This window comes from Mytilus edulis, chromosome 7 (assembly GCF_963676685.1).
Source record: "Mytilus edulis chromosome 7, xbMytEdul2.2, whole genome shotgun sequence".
NCBI classification, from domain to species: Eukaryota; Metazoa; Mollusca; class Bivalvia; order Mytilida; family Mytilidae; genus Mytilus; species Mytilus edulis.
Window position 1 is genome coordinate 12408454 of NC_092350.1, and position 14387 is coordinate 12422840.

At 31.1% G+C, this 14387-nt stretch overlaps 1 protein-coding gene and 1 long non-coding RNA gene across 2 annotated transcripts in view; one reads left to right on the forward strand and one right to left on the reverse strand.

The window, feature by feature from the left end:
- On the reverse strand, positions 1-2410 carry LOC139529958 (uncharacterized). Its single transcript, XR_011665929.1, has 2 exons — positions 2254-2410; positions 1-278 (listed from the first exon to the last, which is right to left on the reverse strand). It is a non-coding gene; the product is annotated as an uncharacterized lncRNA (long non-coding RNA).
- Positions 1-14387, forward strand: part of LOC139529962 (protein fuzzy homolog) — a 29920-nt gene that overhangs the window by 9025 nt on the left and 6508 nt on the right. The window contains exons 2-4 of the mRNA XM_071325961.1: positions 3582-3703; positions 12487-12640; positions 13635-13739. Coding sequence (XP_071182062.1) covers positions 3582-3703; positions 12487-12640; positions 13635-13739 — 381 coding nt within the window. The remainder of the gene's footprint in view (positions 1-3581; positions 3704-12486; positions 12641-13634; positions 13740-14387) is intronic.

Sequence of the window (14387 nt, forward strand, 5' to 3'; positions counted from 1 at the left end):
TTGTATTTATTTCATTTATTAGTATTAGTCCTGGGTCGTTTCGAAAGTTTGATTTTCCTTGTCATCCGCCATTTTTGTTTACCTGTGAGACATGCAAAATTCAAGTTGTCTCCCTTTTACCGATTTTGATAGCGATTTGACTTCGCCATGAAGACAGTCAGCCAGCGAGTTTTAGCGACTTTCAAAATTCTTTGGGACTTAAATCACCATTTCTCCAGCAAGATTATGTAAATATCATTATCATTATTTTCAATTTCTTTCTGCCTTTTAAGTTTGACCTGTAAAATATTAAAAAATAAAAATAATAGTTTTGTGATACACAATTCTTTTATTTTTTAAACAAAAATAAATAAATACACAATCAATTAAGACTATTTATATACAAATCCTCAATAAAACTCAGTCAGGGGCGGATGCAGGAATTTTCGAAAGGGGGGGTGTTAACCCAGGGCAAAGGGGGGTGCAAGGGGGGGGGGGGTGCAAAACATATGTCCCGATACAAATGCATTGATCGGCAAAAATAAAGGGGGGGTGCGCACCCCCGGAACCCCCCCCCCCCCCTGGATCCGCGACTGCTCAGTAATCAGTGTTACATGTAGTTGAACTTTGGTGGTACCTAACACTACATGGAGATAACTCTGATTGATTGATTGTTGGTTGCTTAACGTCCAGTGGCAAATATTTCATGCATATTCAGGACGAGAACAAGTTAACAATTAATACAATAGGTAGGTTGTTGTAATAGAGGCCATCTAACTCAGATAACTCTGTAAAATTGTTGGTATAGGAATATTAAGCTTCTAAATGATCAAAATTAGTGTTTGTCAAACTGCTATATAACCAGTGTAATTTTTCTGATAAAACGGTTGATTTAAATTTCTTGAAATTTTTATATATTTTTCATAGGGTCAAAGTAAATACTTTGTCAAAATTAAACGAGCCAAATTAATTAAAGTGAAGGTGTCAGGTACCTTAATTTAAAAGAATTGTGCTCAATAACTCCTTTTTGAAGTTGATTTTGATAAACCAAAAGTCATCTTTTATTACAGCTTTTACATTAATGCTAGCAAGACAAATCTTTGTTTGGCTTGCTTGCTTTGTTTGTATCAGTGATTGCTCAAGCATGGTAATTAAGATAGGCGGGGCTTCAGCTTGTATACATCATACTTAGATTTTATTGGACGTTATGTCTGAGGTTAAGGACACTTAATTTTAAAACATCACATGACTAATACACTTTTTTCTTGTATGAGGCTGAGAAACTGACCTTCAACATTAATTGACTTAATATTGTTTTTATAACATATCAATCTATTAGTTCAGTCAGTTATTTCCATGTCTGTCCTTCGATTATGCAACTCCAGAAAATATTCTAAAAAATGGGAAACAATTGTATTTAAAAGAGAAAATCGAGTGCACCTTTTTTATGTTAGGGTGTGTTTGAGATGAATATTTTGTCTTGAAAATGTACAAAACAAGAGTATTTGATACATCATCTCGCTTCAGACTCTATCATTTTATATAGCAAAGCTACAGGTTGACTTTATAACATAAAAAAAATCACAGTACTAAAAGATGAAATATAGGGGTCAAGTGAAATACCTATCCAATGGATCACAAAATCAGAGTAGGTGTGTTCGAATAGCAATTTTACTAAAAGTGCTTGACGACAGTTGGATCTCTGAAAAAAAAATTGTCTTCCGTTTCTACGATTGTGAAAATGAACAGATAATTTCGACGAAGTAGAATCCTGTCTGCATTGTATATTTACAGGTAAGGAAACATGTGAGAATATGTGTCATGTGATGTTTTAAAATTTAGTGTCCTTAACCTCCAACATAACGTCCAATAAAATTTAAGTATGATGTATACAAGCTGAAGCCCCACCTACATTGTATCTTAATTACCATGCTTGAGCAAACATTGATACAAACAAAGCAAGCAAGCCAAACAAAGATTTGTCTTGCTAGCATTAATGTAAAAGCTGTAATATATTGTTAAAATACATCTAAAACATATAAGATTATGACACTGATTGCCTTCCATAGATTTTTTTGGCTGATAGGGAATCTCCTTGTTAATTACGGGATATTGTTCATTAGAAAGTAGCGAATCAGACAACACTTGGATTTGGGATTATAGCTTGGTAATAAAGTTACTATGGTCGTTGGAAATAAGACAAATGAAGAAAGAAGTGAAATCAGTCTTTTTTTTTTTATTAACTAAATACATGAAATAAGTAACAAGTCTTACCTTGCTTGAAACGACTGGATTCGTTTTGTATGTTATTGTTGTAGGGATATCCTATGGCAATCAAATCATGCCATTGATGACGTCATAACAATAACACGCATACGAGATACTTAGGATTTCTGGAAGTCCACAAACTTATGTATCCACGAAACTATGTGACTAGACTGTAGTTTTTGGTGTTTGAGGCTATAATTACAAATATGAAATATAACAATTTCCACAGATCAGTATAAAACTAATTTAATCGTTATCATTACAATTAAATATAAATATGATAACCATGGGTGCAGAAATAGATACCTCAGGTACCCAATCTACCAGGTCCTGATTTGACTATACCCTAACTGTCGATTTGACCAGGTCCCGGTTTATCCAGGTGCTGAAGTGACTATAACTAGACTTCATTCATTTTAAGGTTTGGCACACTGGTACAAAGTTAAGACAACTCTCACTAACTGAATATTGAGTCTAGCAAGGGTAACAATATGGCAGATGTAATTATTCTAACGGGAAATAACTGTATCAGATCCAAAAAGAAAGTAAAGAAGTTCCAAGGATTAGTTTCTATATTGTAAATTTGAAAAGAAAATACAGGATTTGGAAAACTTAAATTAAAAAAAAAATATTAATAAATGTAGTACCACTATTTATACTTTTATTTAGATAGAGTTATCTACCTTTGAATATTTGTGTCTGCTATATTGTTATCTACAGGGAGCTTGCACAAAAATAGAAAGTTCGTTCTTCAGAGTTCTCAGGCACAATGGCATTGGGCTCTGAATTTTTTTTCATGCGCACCTTAAACATATTAAAGTAGCCAACTCAATTTTTTTTATATACATGTACTTGGTTGTGAACTTTAATTATATTTCTATTCAGTGGTTGTCTATCCCAATTAAATTTGTTATGGTATAATCTATGTTGAATTATAGACATAATTATGTATGACACACATATCTGTGTTTTGAGTGTTTTCCAAATCATTTGTAGCAGGGCTTGGTGTATGTCAATTGTAAATAATTGTGTTTTCTCACAGTGAGAAGTTGGGGGAGAAAGGGATTATCTCCCTTTATTAAGACTTGGAGGTCAAACAGAAAATTGAAATACTCTCTGGAACAATATTTTATAATAAAATATTGTCATTCTCCATGCATGTTATGATGTCAGTTGGTCGGGACATTATTTGACTGTCAGATATAATTATTGGCAAAACTAGATGAACCTAAAAAGATTTTTTCTTCTTCTAGTTTTGTATTTATTTTTAGTTAAACAAATATATAATAAACATGACTAATTTTAATTGATTGAAATGAATTTTAATATTTCAGTTACCATTTCCTGTGATTGGTTCGCTGAATGGAGTACATATGTTTGGTATAAACCAAGATGTAGAGTTGTTAGCTTCCACAACAGATGATGCTAAAGTTATCTGGAAAGTTTTTCATGAAAGGTAAAACATTAAACCCAGCTAATAACATTAAAATGAAAAAAATTCTGTAATGAATATAAAAAAGAAGATGTGGTATGATTGCGAATGAGACAACTGTCCAAAAGAGACCAAAATGACACAGACATTAACAACTATAGGTCACCATATGGCCTTCAACAATGAGCAAAGCCCTTACTGCATAGACGGCTATAAAAGGCCCTGATATGACAATGTAAAACAACAATTCAAAAGAAAAAACTAACAGCCTTATTTATATAAAAAATGAAAGAAAAATGAAGCATTTTATTATAAAATTGTAGTGAAACATGTATTAAGTAAGTTACATACTTATTACATATGAGACTTAAAATTTAAAAAAAGTGAAAATGTTTTAAAACCTGAATAGCTACACTATTTAATTATGTTTACAGGAGTCCCTTAATTGTATTAAATTAAAGAAAATAGTACTGTTACTCTCACGTTTACAGTTCTTGCCAAATATATATGAAATTTATATCAAACTGCTGTCAACAGTTATATCAGCAAGGTCTTGGATAAGGTTGAAAATTAGTGCAGATTACTAATGTAATTTCAAAAGAGTTGTGCCTGTGGAAAAATATAATATATAGAAAGTTGCATTGTTATCTCTCTCACCCCTATATTTTGAGCCTCCGCAGTAGCAAAGGGGCATTAAGTTTACCCTTGTCTGTATGTCTATCCATTCGTCCATCACAAAATTGGTTTCAATTTTCTAACTTAAGTTTGCCTCAACCAAATGTTGTTTTAAACTTATACCACTGTCCATCACAAAATTGGTTTCAATTCTCTAACTTAAATTTGCCTCAACCAAATGTTGTTTTAAACTTATATCACTGTCCATCACAAAATTGGTTTCAATTCTCTAACTTAAGTTTGCCTCAACCAAATGTTGTTTTAAACTTATACCACTGTCCATCACAAAATTGGTTTCAATTCTCTAACTTAAGTTTGCCTCAACCAAATGTTGTTTTAAACTTATACCACTGTCCATCACAAAATTGGTTTCAATTCTCTAACTTAAGTTTGCCTCAACCAAATGTTGTTTTAAACTTATACCACTGTCCATCACAAAATTGGTTTCAATTCTCTAACTTAAGTTTGCCTCAACCAAATGTTGTTTTAAACTTATACCACTGTCCATCACAAAATTGGTTTCAATTCTCTAACTTAAGTTTGCCTCAACCAAATGTTGTTTTAAACTTATACCACTGTCCATCACAAAATTGGTTTCAATTCTCTAACTTAAGTTTGCCTCAACCAAATGTTGTTTTAAACTTATACCACTGTCCATCACAAAATTGGTTTCAATTCTCTAACTTAAGTTTGCCTCAATCAAATGTTGTTTTAAACTTATACCACTATACACAGATCATGTTTGAATTTGAGTGGTGTCACTTTTACCTTTTTAGAGTAATGCCCCTTTAGCTTTACATCAATGGAAAAAATTGCTGAATTTTTAGTTTGTGTTCAATAACTTTAATTTGCCTGAACCAAATGTTATGAAACTTGTACACAAAGCTTATTATTACAAAACTCGAATAAAGTGCAAATTTGGGTAAAATTGCTTTTATCATTCTTGAGTTATATAACTCTATGATGTTTTATGAAATCGGGCATCATCTGTGTCCCATGGACAAATTCACCATTTATTTTGTAATGATTGCTATCATAGTAATGTCATAATATTACAGCAATGTCTTGGGTGAGCTTGAAAATCAGCACTGCTATATTATGTTTGCTGGCACTCTCACACCTACACTTATTGTGTAATTGAAATGAATATTAAATCATTATCAAAGGCCAATAGAAACTAATTATGTATAATGGTTTGATAATAAAATGATGAATAATATAACTACATGAAAATAGGGTGAAGCTATATAAAATTAAGATCTGTGTGTCTACAAGTGTGAGCAAAAGAATGATATGACTCAGTCTAAAAATGCATCAAGATAAACAATATGGACCATAATTTGGTATTCGGCCTTTGGTTTCTTTTTGTATCCTTTTTTATAAGTTCTAAAATTTTAACTTTTATTTTGTGGGTTGTGTTGGTGTTAGAATAGTATGAATGGAACAATTGAGTTTTTCGAGAAAAAATTAATACATTTTGATTCACCGTTTACGTGACAGGAAACCAAACAGGAAACCAAACAGAAAACCAATCTTTATTTTCTTTATTTTGCACAATATAATTCAAAAGGCATAAATAAACACCATTACTAGTGTTACTTGCTTCATGTTAATATTTAAAATCTATTTTCAATGTTATATTAAAGTTTTTTTTAAACGTGACAGGAAACCATAAGAAACCGAGAGCATTTTTTTAGTTTTATTTTATTGCAAAATCTGCTTAAAATAATCTGAACAGTATACTTTTTCTTAAAATCCATCTTAAATGTAACAGTATTATAAAACTCCTAAATATGTACTTGTTTTGAAAACAATTAGTACAATTTATTCAGAATTTTCCATATTTTCTTCATTGATACAGGATACCATAATCGTTGTATCTTGATGTTTTGGCCAAAAAAATATATATTTATATTTGGTTTTGAAATTCCAGTTATATAAAATTTATTCCAAATCATTGGCAATGTAAAATTCTTTAAATCCAGTAAAGAAAAAAACTTTTAACTTGGAATTAAAATCTTTAAAATAGGCACCATGTGATATTTGTGACCTGTACACCATCTACATGGTTTCCACATTTTAACCTACTTTAGTGGGCTAAAATCAATAAAGTACTTCCTTTTAAGTCATGCCTGGTAAAAGTTTACTTTTCCTTTGACAAGTTTATTGCGTTTCTGAAAAGTGTTTGCAGAACATGAATAAAAAATAATAATTAAGAATTGTGACAAAGTTACCAACTTTGTACATTCCTAGTGTAACGGTATATTAACATGCATTTTTCTTTTAATTATCTTTATTCACCTAAAATATCCAGGAATAATTACTGCTGAAGCAAAATCAATCCAACGAACATCGGCACCATGATAAGAGACGTAATTTCGATTGAATTTTCCAAGGACCCTTTACATCGTTATTGGGAAACGTAGTGTGTTTAAACGTCGGTCAAATTTGAAATCGATTTTGTCAAGTCATTGGGCATTTATTTTCACACAAGATCGTATGTAACATTATGCACATAGGAATAATAATAGACCCCCGGCGCAATCTCTTTGAAAATTGTATTTTCCTTTTTTAAACAAGTCGAAACAAGTCTACAGATTATGTTTGCTAACATCCCGTTGGAAACAAAAACAATGTTTAGAACTAGTATATCGTATGTCCGGCTGTAAGGGCGTGATCACATGTTAGTCACATGTTTCACGTATGACCGGAAATGATTAGAACTTAAGGACAAAAACAATTTTAATAAATAACTGGACTTCTGTTTCGTGTGAAATGTAACGCATAACGATAATGTCATTTTCTTACTTAATTATTACGAAGATCAAAACAAGAATGTAAATCATCTCTGATTTACCTGTTTGAACATCTCGCGAGAGTTCATATTTGCATATTGTTTTTAAGAATTCTATTACAACAAAGCAGATAACATCACCTTAAATTTGCGTTACGAAATCGGACACAAAAATCACGCCACTGTTCTTACATCTGCTACATAAATACTTATAGTTCTCGGCATTTTCTTCTCACTATTCTTATTGGTCGATGTTCTTTGTTATTTGAAAGCAAAAGTTACGAATTTGCCGGTGACGATTATCTATAAATCAGTCAGCGTTATGCTCTTCGGAAGCAAAAAGTAACGCGAGAAACGACACAAAAATACGGTTGTAGAATCTTTGAAATTCGTATATTTCAATTTTTTTTCTAGGGAAGAGTAGCATACACTTGTATGTTAATAAAAATTATGGCATCTTTAGATGTAGTTACAACTTTTCTTACAGTAATTCAAATTTTATCACTTTTCTATAGTTATAGGAAACGGAGCCCAATAGCAAATTATGGTCCATATTTGTAATGTCTAGTGATTATATATTGTGGTTTAATACAGTCAGCCACATGGTGAGGTACTGATGATCTGCATAGTTTGGTCCATAAACTAAACTGTAATGTTTAAATTAGGGCTTTTCCAGAATTTTTTGTAAGGGGGAGAGGGGGGGGGGGAAAGGAAGGCAGGCACTTTTATTAAAATTTGATGGGTGAACTAGTGGTTATTGAAGAAAGATTGTTTAAACATTTAAATGAAACATCCAATTTAAAATGTAAGCATGATGGGGTCAAATATAAATTGCCTTCCTCCTTACGTTCCTGGCTTCTCATTCAATATTGATAAAGGACAATTGGTTTGTTTATATTCAAGGCTAGGTAAATGGTCATCTGGCATCTTGGTTTGTTTTATAATGGGTTGTTACATTTACATTGTACTGTCTGCTCTATGGTCAGGTTGTTGTCTCTGTGACACATTATTTATGAAGGTCTTGGAATAGTGTCAACCTATTTTACAAAGTAATTCCCCTTGGAAATAGAATTAATAAATGGAAGTAAAATTGTTAGTGATACAAATGTATGTCATGCCTCTGTTTCTTGGAAGATATATTGTAATTTTCAATCTTGGACAGATTAAATTTGTGCAACACTCACAGAGGGGGGTCAAGGATTTTAGGTTGTGAAGGGGAAAAAGGGGGGGGGGCAAACTTAATATAAGTTTAATGTAAGATTATTGAAGAAATATTCTTATTGAGCTTAACACAACACATGCTTTGTAAATTTTAGGGAAGGGGGCACATGTGGAAGCCTGAATTTGCCTATGACTCCTTATGTTTGTATCTCAGTTGAGGCTATGTGCATTGCTACAAAAATTAGATATGAAAATATTTATGTATTGGTTGAAATATAATCTTCAACAGATAAGTGAGAAATTTTATCTCCTTCAAAGTTCAACTGCAGATTTACATAATGCACTGTTATTTTGTTGTCACTTTTCTTAAACACATCCAAATGACACTAATTTATATTCTTTGTACTCCATAAGTCTACATGGTCATGCTTACTACATCATGGGGTAAAATTACTGTTTTGTCTCTATGTAGAATGCAAATTCACAGTTATGGGCCTTTAAAAATGCTATTAACAAATTTTGGAACTTTTAAAAGAAATAAAGTATCTAAAATAGTACATGTTTTAAAACTAATTATATCTAAATAATAAGATATATACGTGTACATTCTACATCTATGTTGCTATAAAAAAGCTGCATTATTCTTTTAGATATACATATTACATATGACACATAATTATATATGTTAAGGACAAAATGTAGATATAATTTTAGATGTGCATATTCATTTAGTGAATTTTAGTGTAACATTTAGATAAAACAAGCATTGTTTGTGGTGTAATAGTTCATGTAATCTATACAAATGGTTAGATGGTAAAGTTAATTGATTATTTAAAATGATAGGGTTACAAAATAGTTATATTAGGAGTCAATCTTTTAGAAATCTGTCTGTTAAAGGTCTATTAGGCCAGAATTTTTTAATTTGTTGGTTTACGGATCCGCCGATCCGATTTTGCCGATTTCCAGAATAAAAATAAAATTCACTTTTCATGCTTTTTTATTCCCGCCGACCGTAACAAATGCATTATCCCTAAAAAATAATTAAAATACTCGTTTTTTTATTAAATGAAATGCATTAATCACTATCAAAATTGATAACACTTTCTGTAGTGAAAAAAATAAAACTTCCAGTTTACGTTTCTAAAGATAGACAAATCAATTATAACGGTACCAATTATAACTGACCTTGAAATGTGGTTTGCGCAAATAATTTTGCGAAACGAAACCTGTGTTTAAAACCAATTACAAAATCAATTCGTTTACCGTATTTGTCATCAGTCCGTAAGATGCACCATCTGATAGAAATAGACTTGTCCAAATGTGGACAGGTAGAAGACGTCAAGTTAAAGTACTAAATATTAACAAATCATTTGAAATTTTCTTGCTTCATAGATCATAAAAAAATATCGTCCATTTGGCCAAAAAAACGGGAATGCATGACAACAGATTAATCCGATATTCTCGTTTTTCCAGTGGTCGAGTCCATTACGTTTGTTGACATGTGTGTTGAAACTTATTTTCGTGCGACGTTTTTACATTTTTTCTTCTTTATCAGTTTTCGTGCTTGAAGATCGTAATTCACCAAGCCCACCAAGTTATCGGGAATTGATTAAGAGCTACGCGAATCTGTTTTTCGTGTTTGTGAAATGACGATATCCGTGCAGTCCCCGTCCACTTTTTGTTTACGGGAAATTATTAGAATGTCATGCGATGTTTATGACAGCTGATTTCATCGAACTAAAATCTAAAAAAATGATGACAAAATAGCATATTTTTTTTCTTTTTTTTTGCCGACCGACCGACCCGACTTTTTCATTGGTAAAATCCGTAAACCAACAAATTAAAAAACCCTGGCCTTACATGCATATAAAAATGAAGATGTGGTATGATTGCCAATAAGACAACTGTCCACAAGAGACCAAAATGACACATACATTAACAACTATAGGTCAACATACAGCCTTCAACAATGAGCAAAGCCCACACCGCATAGACAGCTATAAAAGGCCCCGATATGCGATATGACAATGTAAAACAATTTAAACGAGAAAACTAACGGCCTTATTTATATAAAAAAATAAACGAAAAAAAACAAATATGTAACACATAAACAAATGACAACCACTGAATTACAGGCTCCTGACTTTTGTTTTTACTTTAAAATACAACATAATCAGCTACATTTTAAGAATGGAAAAAGGGAATCTTTCTCAACTCTAGATATCTTCTTAAAATTTCAGAAATGTCTTGCAGATTCATAAATTTAAATTGAATTATAAAAGAAATCATAGGAAAGAAGTCTACATTATGTCCATGGAAAAGATTCTGTCAAAAGAGTATTGGAACTTATAAATTTAAAAATAATGTATTTATACACAATTTTTTTTCTCCAAAACTAGCTTGTCCAATATGAAAACGACAGCCCTTAAATGTAGTAGTTAGATACGTTTTAGCAAAACAGTTCAAATTAATTTCAGTTTTTTTTTTTGAATTTATATATATACACGTGATCTGTTATCGATAACGGAAGACAAAGAACGGCATAACTTATACATCTTGGCGAACATATAAATGAAGTACCAAGATTGAAAATATATAATTATTTAATACAAATACATGGATACCGATTTGACCTGTAATCACAGTCACATTTAGGTAAATTTATATACTTAAAAAATTAAAAGAGATAAAACAATTAAAGTTTGCTGAACAAATTATCTGTAGAAATATGCCACTAATTGGACCAGAGAGGTTGAATAAAGTGAATAAACAATGGGTGGTTATCTAATACCTTACAGTAGAAATATGCCACTAATATATAAACAATGGGTGGTTATCTAATACCTTACATCTGGTTTGTATAAACTACATCACAGTTCCTTAACACCCAGCATGTATAGTAAGATACATGACCTATAAACATTTAAAATGTAATAAGTAGGGTGAAGGATGTATTGCCAATCAAATCATTAAAAACTCCTTTCATCAAGTAGTGGTACAGCTGGTATTATCAGACTTGTAGCGGTTGTCATGAGTGTGGTAGTGTCTGTCTCACACTACACATGGTTTATTTAGAGATTTTTTTGTGTGCAACAATTTTAAGATAAAAAGGATTTAACAATGCATAGTAACTGGTGTTCCAAAAAATATATATGCAGGTAAGTGAAAGATGTAGACTGTATGTCTTACAGTTTGCATTTCTTGTTTTAAAGCAATTCTTACATGTGCATTGTTACTTTCCTTATACATGTATGTGCATCTGTTTTAAATTAAAGATACAGTTTTATGTTACAGTGCGGTTGTCAGACATTCATCTCTTATTTGCAAACTTCTTACTAAACATGCACGTAAACCAATATACATGATATATATATGAAAAGAATTGGATAAATAATATCCAGGTTTGAGTCGAACTGACACATATATGTATATCTTCAATTTTAAATTTTTCACCAAATCAGTAAACCTTATTTGAATTGAATTGAATTTGCCAGTGCAGCAGTCGATCCCACATATTTTAAAATATCATAAGTTTTCCCCCCTTCAAATATTTTTTAGGTCTAAGCTGTAAGCTGCTGTAAAACTAGCACAACTTTAGATTTAATTGAATAGTCATGTATAGATTATGACGTCCAGTGTAACACATTGGTGTTCCTGAAGAACATATTACAAGTATATAAACATTGTCATTATAGACAATAGTGAGAGAATTGATAACAGATCTAACTTTATTATAACATTAACTAATTATCCCAAACTTATGTACAGTGACTCAGTTAACTGTTACAATTAATTACTTATTCTAAATTATATGCAGATAAATTGTGATGACCACGTTTATTTAATGTTTCAATATGTGAGAACTTCATATTATGTCCTGTTGACTTTTCCTCCAAATGTATCTTGTTTAAATTGTAAATAGATATCCATGGGATTGCTGTAATTATTAAATTACTTTTATACCCTTTGTTTTGTAATTACAACATAAACATGCATGTTTTTAGCTTAGGCAGATTAAAAATTGTAATCATTTCCAGATGTTGCTTCTCAATAGAAATTGTTTTATTGTTCCTGAGACTTTCTACAAGCATCCTTTAGGGTTACACCATATTGTACTAAGGATTAGCATCACCGATAAATCATGATAACATTAAGGACTATAAATTGATTTTTTCAGTGTAACAATGATAGCCGTATCCCAAGATGATATGGCTGATGACTGTCACCTGACTAACCTACTCAACTATGCCTTCCAGATCGTTGTTTTACTCTGTGGATTAGACGAAGTTACCAACATCAAAAATATTGAAAGATTTAAAAAAGAGTTGAAGGTATGAAATAAATCTTATAAGTAGACAGCCAATAATTGATATGTCAATGTAATGAAACAGCTTGTTGAAGACTTAAGGTATATAAAGATAACTTATGTTACCAGATTCATTGGATATGTATATGTGGCAAATGGATGGCACTAAAATACTAAATATAAGAGGAGGAATAACATATATACTTAAGGTAAAGATAGGTAGAAATATCATATATATATATATATATATATATTCATTAGATTTGCAGAATATGTTAATTTAAATGACTGTAAATTCAAAAATAATTGCATAGATTTATTATTGAGATTTGTCATATTAGACAAAAATGAGATTTTAATTTTAAAAATTCCTGTTTAATTCATATAAAAAAGAATTAGAATGCAAGTTTATGTTTTTGTGATTATAACCCTGTTGCATTTTTCACAATAATAAAAAATTTGCAGTAATTTTTGAATTTATAGTTTTACAAATTAAAGTAATCATACATAAATGATTATAAGATCTGTACATGTGATGATGCAGAATTTAGAGAACAAAATGGCATAACATAAATGAGTTAGTTTCATACTTATACTTATTGAACTCTGAATTCAAAACAAAAAGAATTAATCCTAAAAGCAAATGGAAAAACTATCAGCTGGTAACTTTAAGCTCACATCCTTTATATAGGGAAAAGTGGGAGTATTTGAGCATGCTCAGTCCAGTGTTCTCCCCAGATATTTCATTTAGCAACAGGGGAAATTGAAAAAAAACATCATGTTTTCAAAAGTCCAGCATCACATCCATGACATAATCTATACGAAAACAACTTCAGATACAAAATGTAGCATCACATTTTAGATTATAGCATCACATAACCATGATTTTAGAAGGCCCTGGGGAGAACTCACTAAAATTTGTTTGTGATAACATTGAAGACATTTCTTATACTTTTTACATTTCTCAATGTAATTTATATGTCAAAATTCTTGATTTTTAAATATCTTTTTGAATAAAGGTGTGTAACCAGCTCATTGACAAACTAGTAGAACCACCGGTCAGTTTCAGTACCCTTACAAATACTGTAGAAACAATAGCATCACCAGAAAGCACAATTCTGCAGGTAAGATAAGCATTACACTGAACTTATGCTGACTCAAAGTATATATTGAATCAAGTTTTCTTTTGGATATATTTAAATAATAGTAAGGGCTGTTCCAAAAGCATTGCTTGTGAATGTGAGGCAATTTTTGTAATAAATATTTGGTGGATGCATTTTTCTTTGATTTATGTAAGGATGTAAATTGAAAATCATATATTATGTGTGATTTGTGTCTAAAAAACAGGAATTATGTCTGCTGTCCATGTAATTATAGAAGGGCATATTGAATAGAAACTGTAAAATTTATTCCATCACTGCACTTAAGGTGCATTCACATGATACGATTTTCAATTCGATTTTCATTTGATTTTTACCTATAAATGCACCTGCTCTCGACTATAATAGTACCGTTTGAACACTAAAATCTGAAGTCGAAAGTCAAATTGAATGGGAAATCGTATCGTGTGAACAGAACGCTATACAATTTACCTGTTCGATGGTATCAAGTCCCATAGAAAATCGAACAGAAAATTGTATCATGTAAATGCACCTTTAGTGACATATCAACTATTTTTATCAGTCAGTCTTATCTCTATGATCTTTGCAATTTATAAGTATCCACATGTACAAAATAAAAATGTTGGTGTTTAAATATGTTTGACTTGGGCT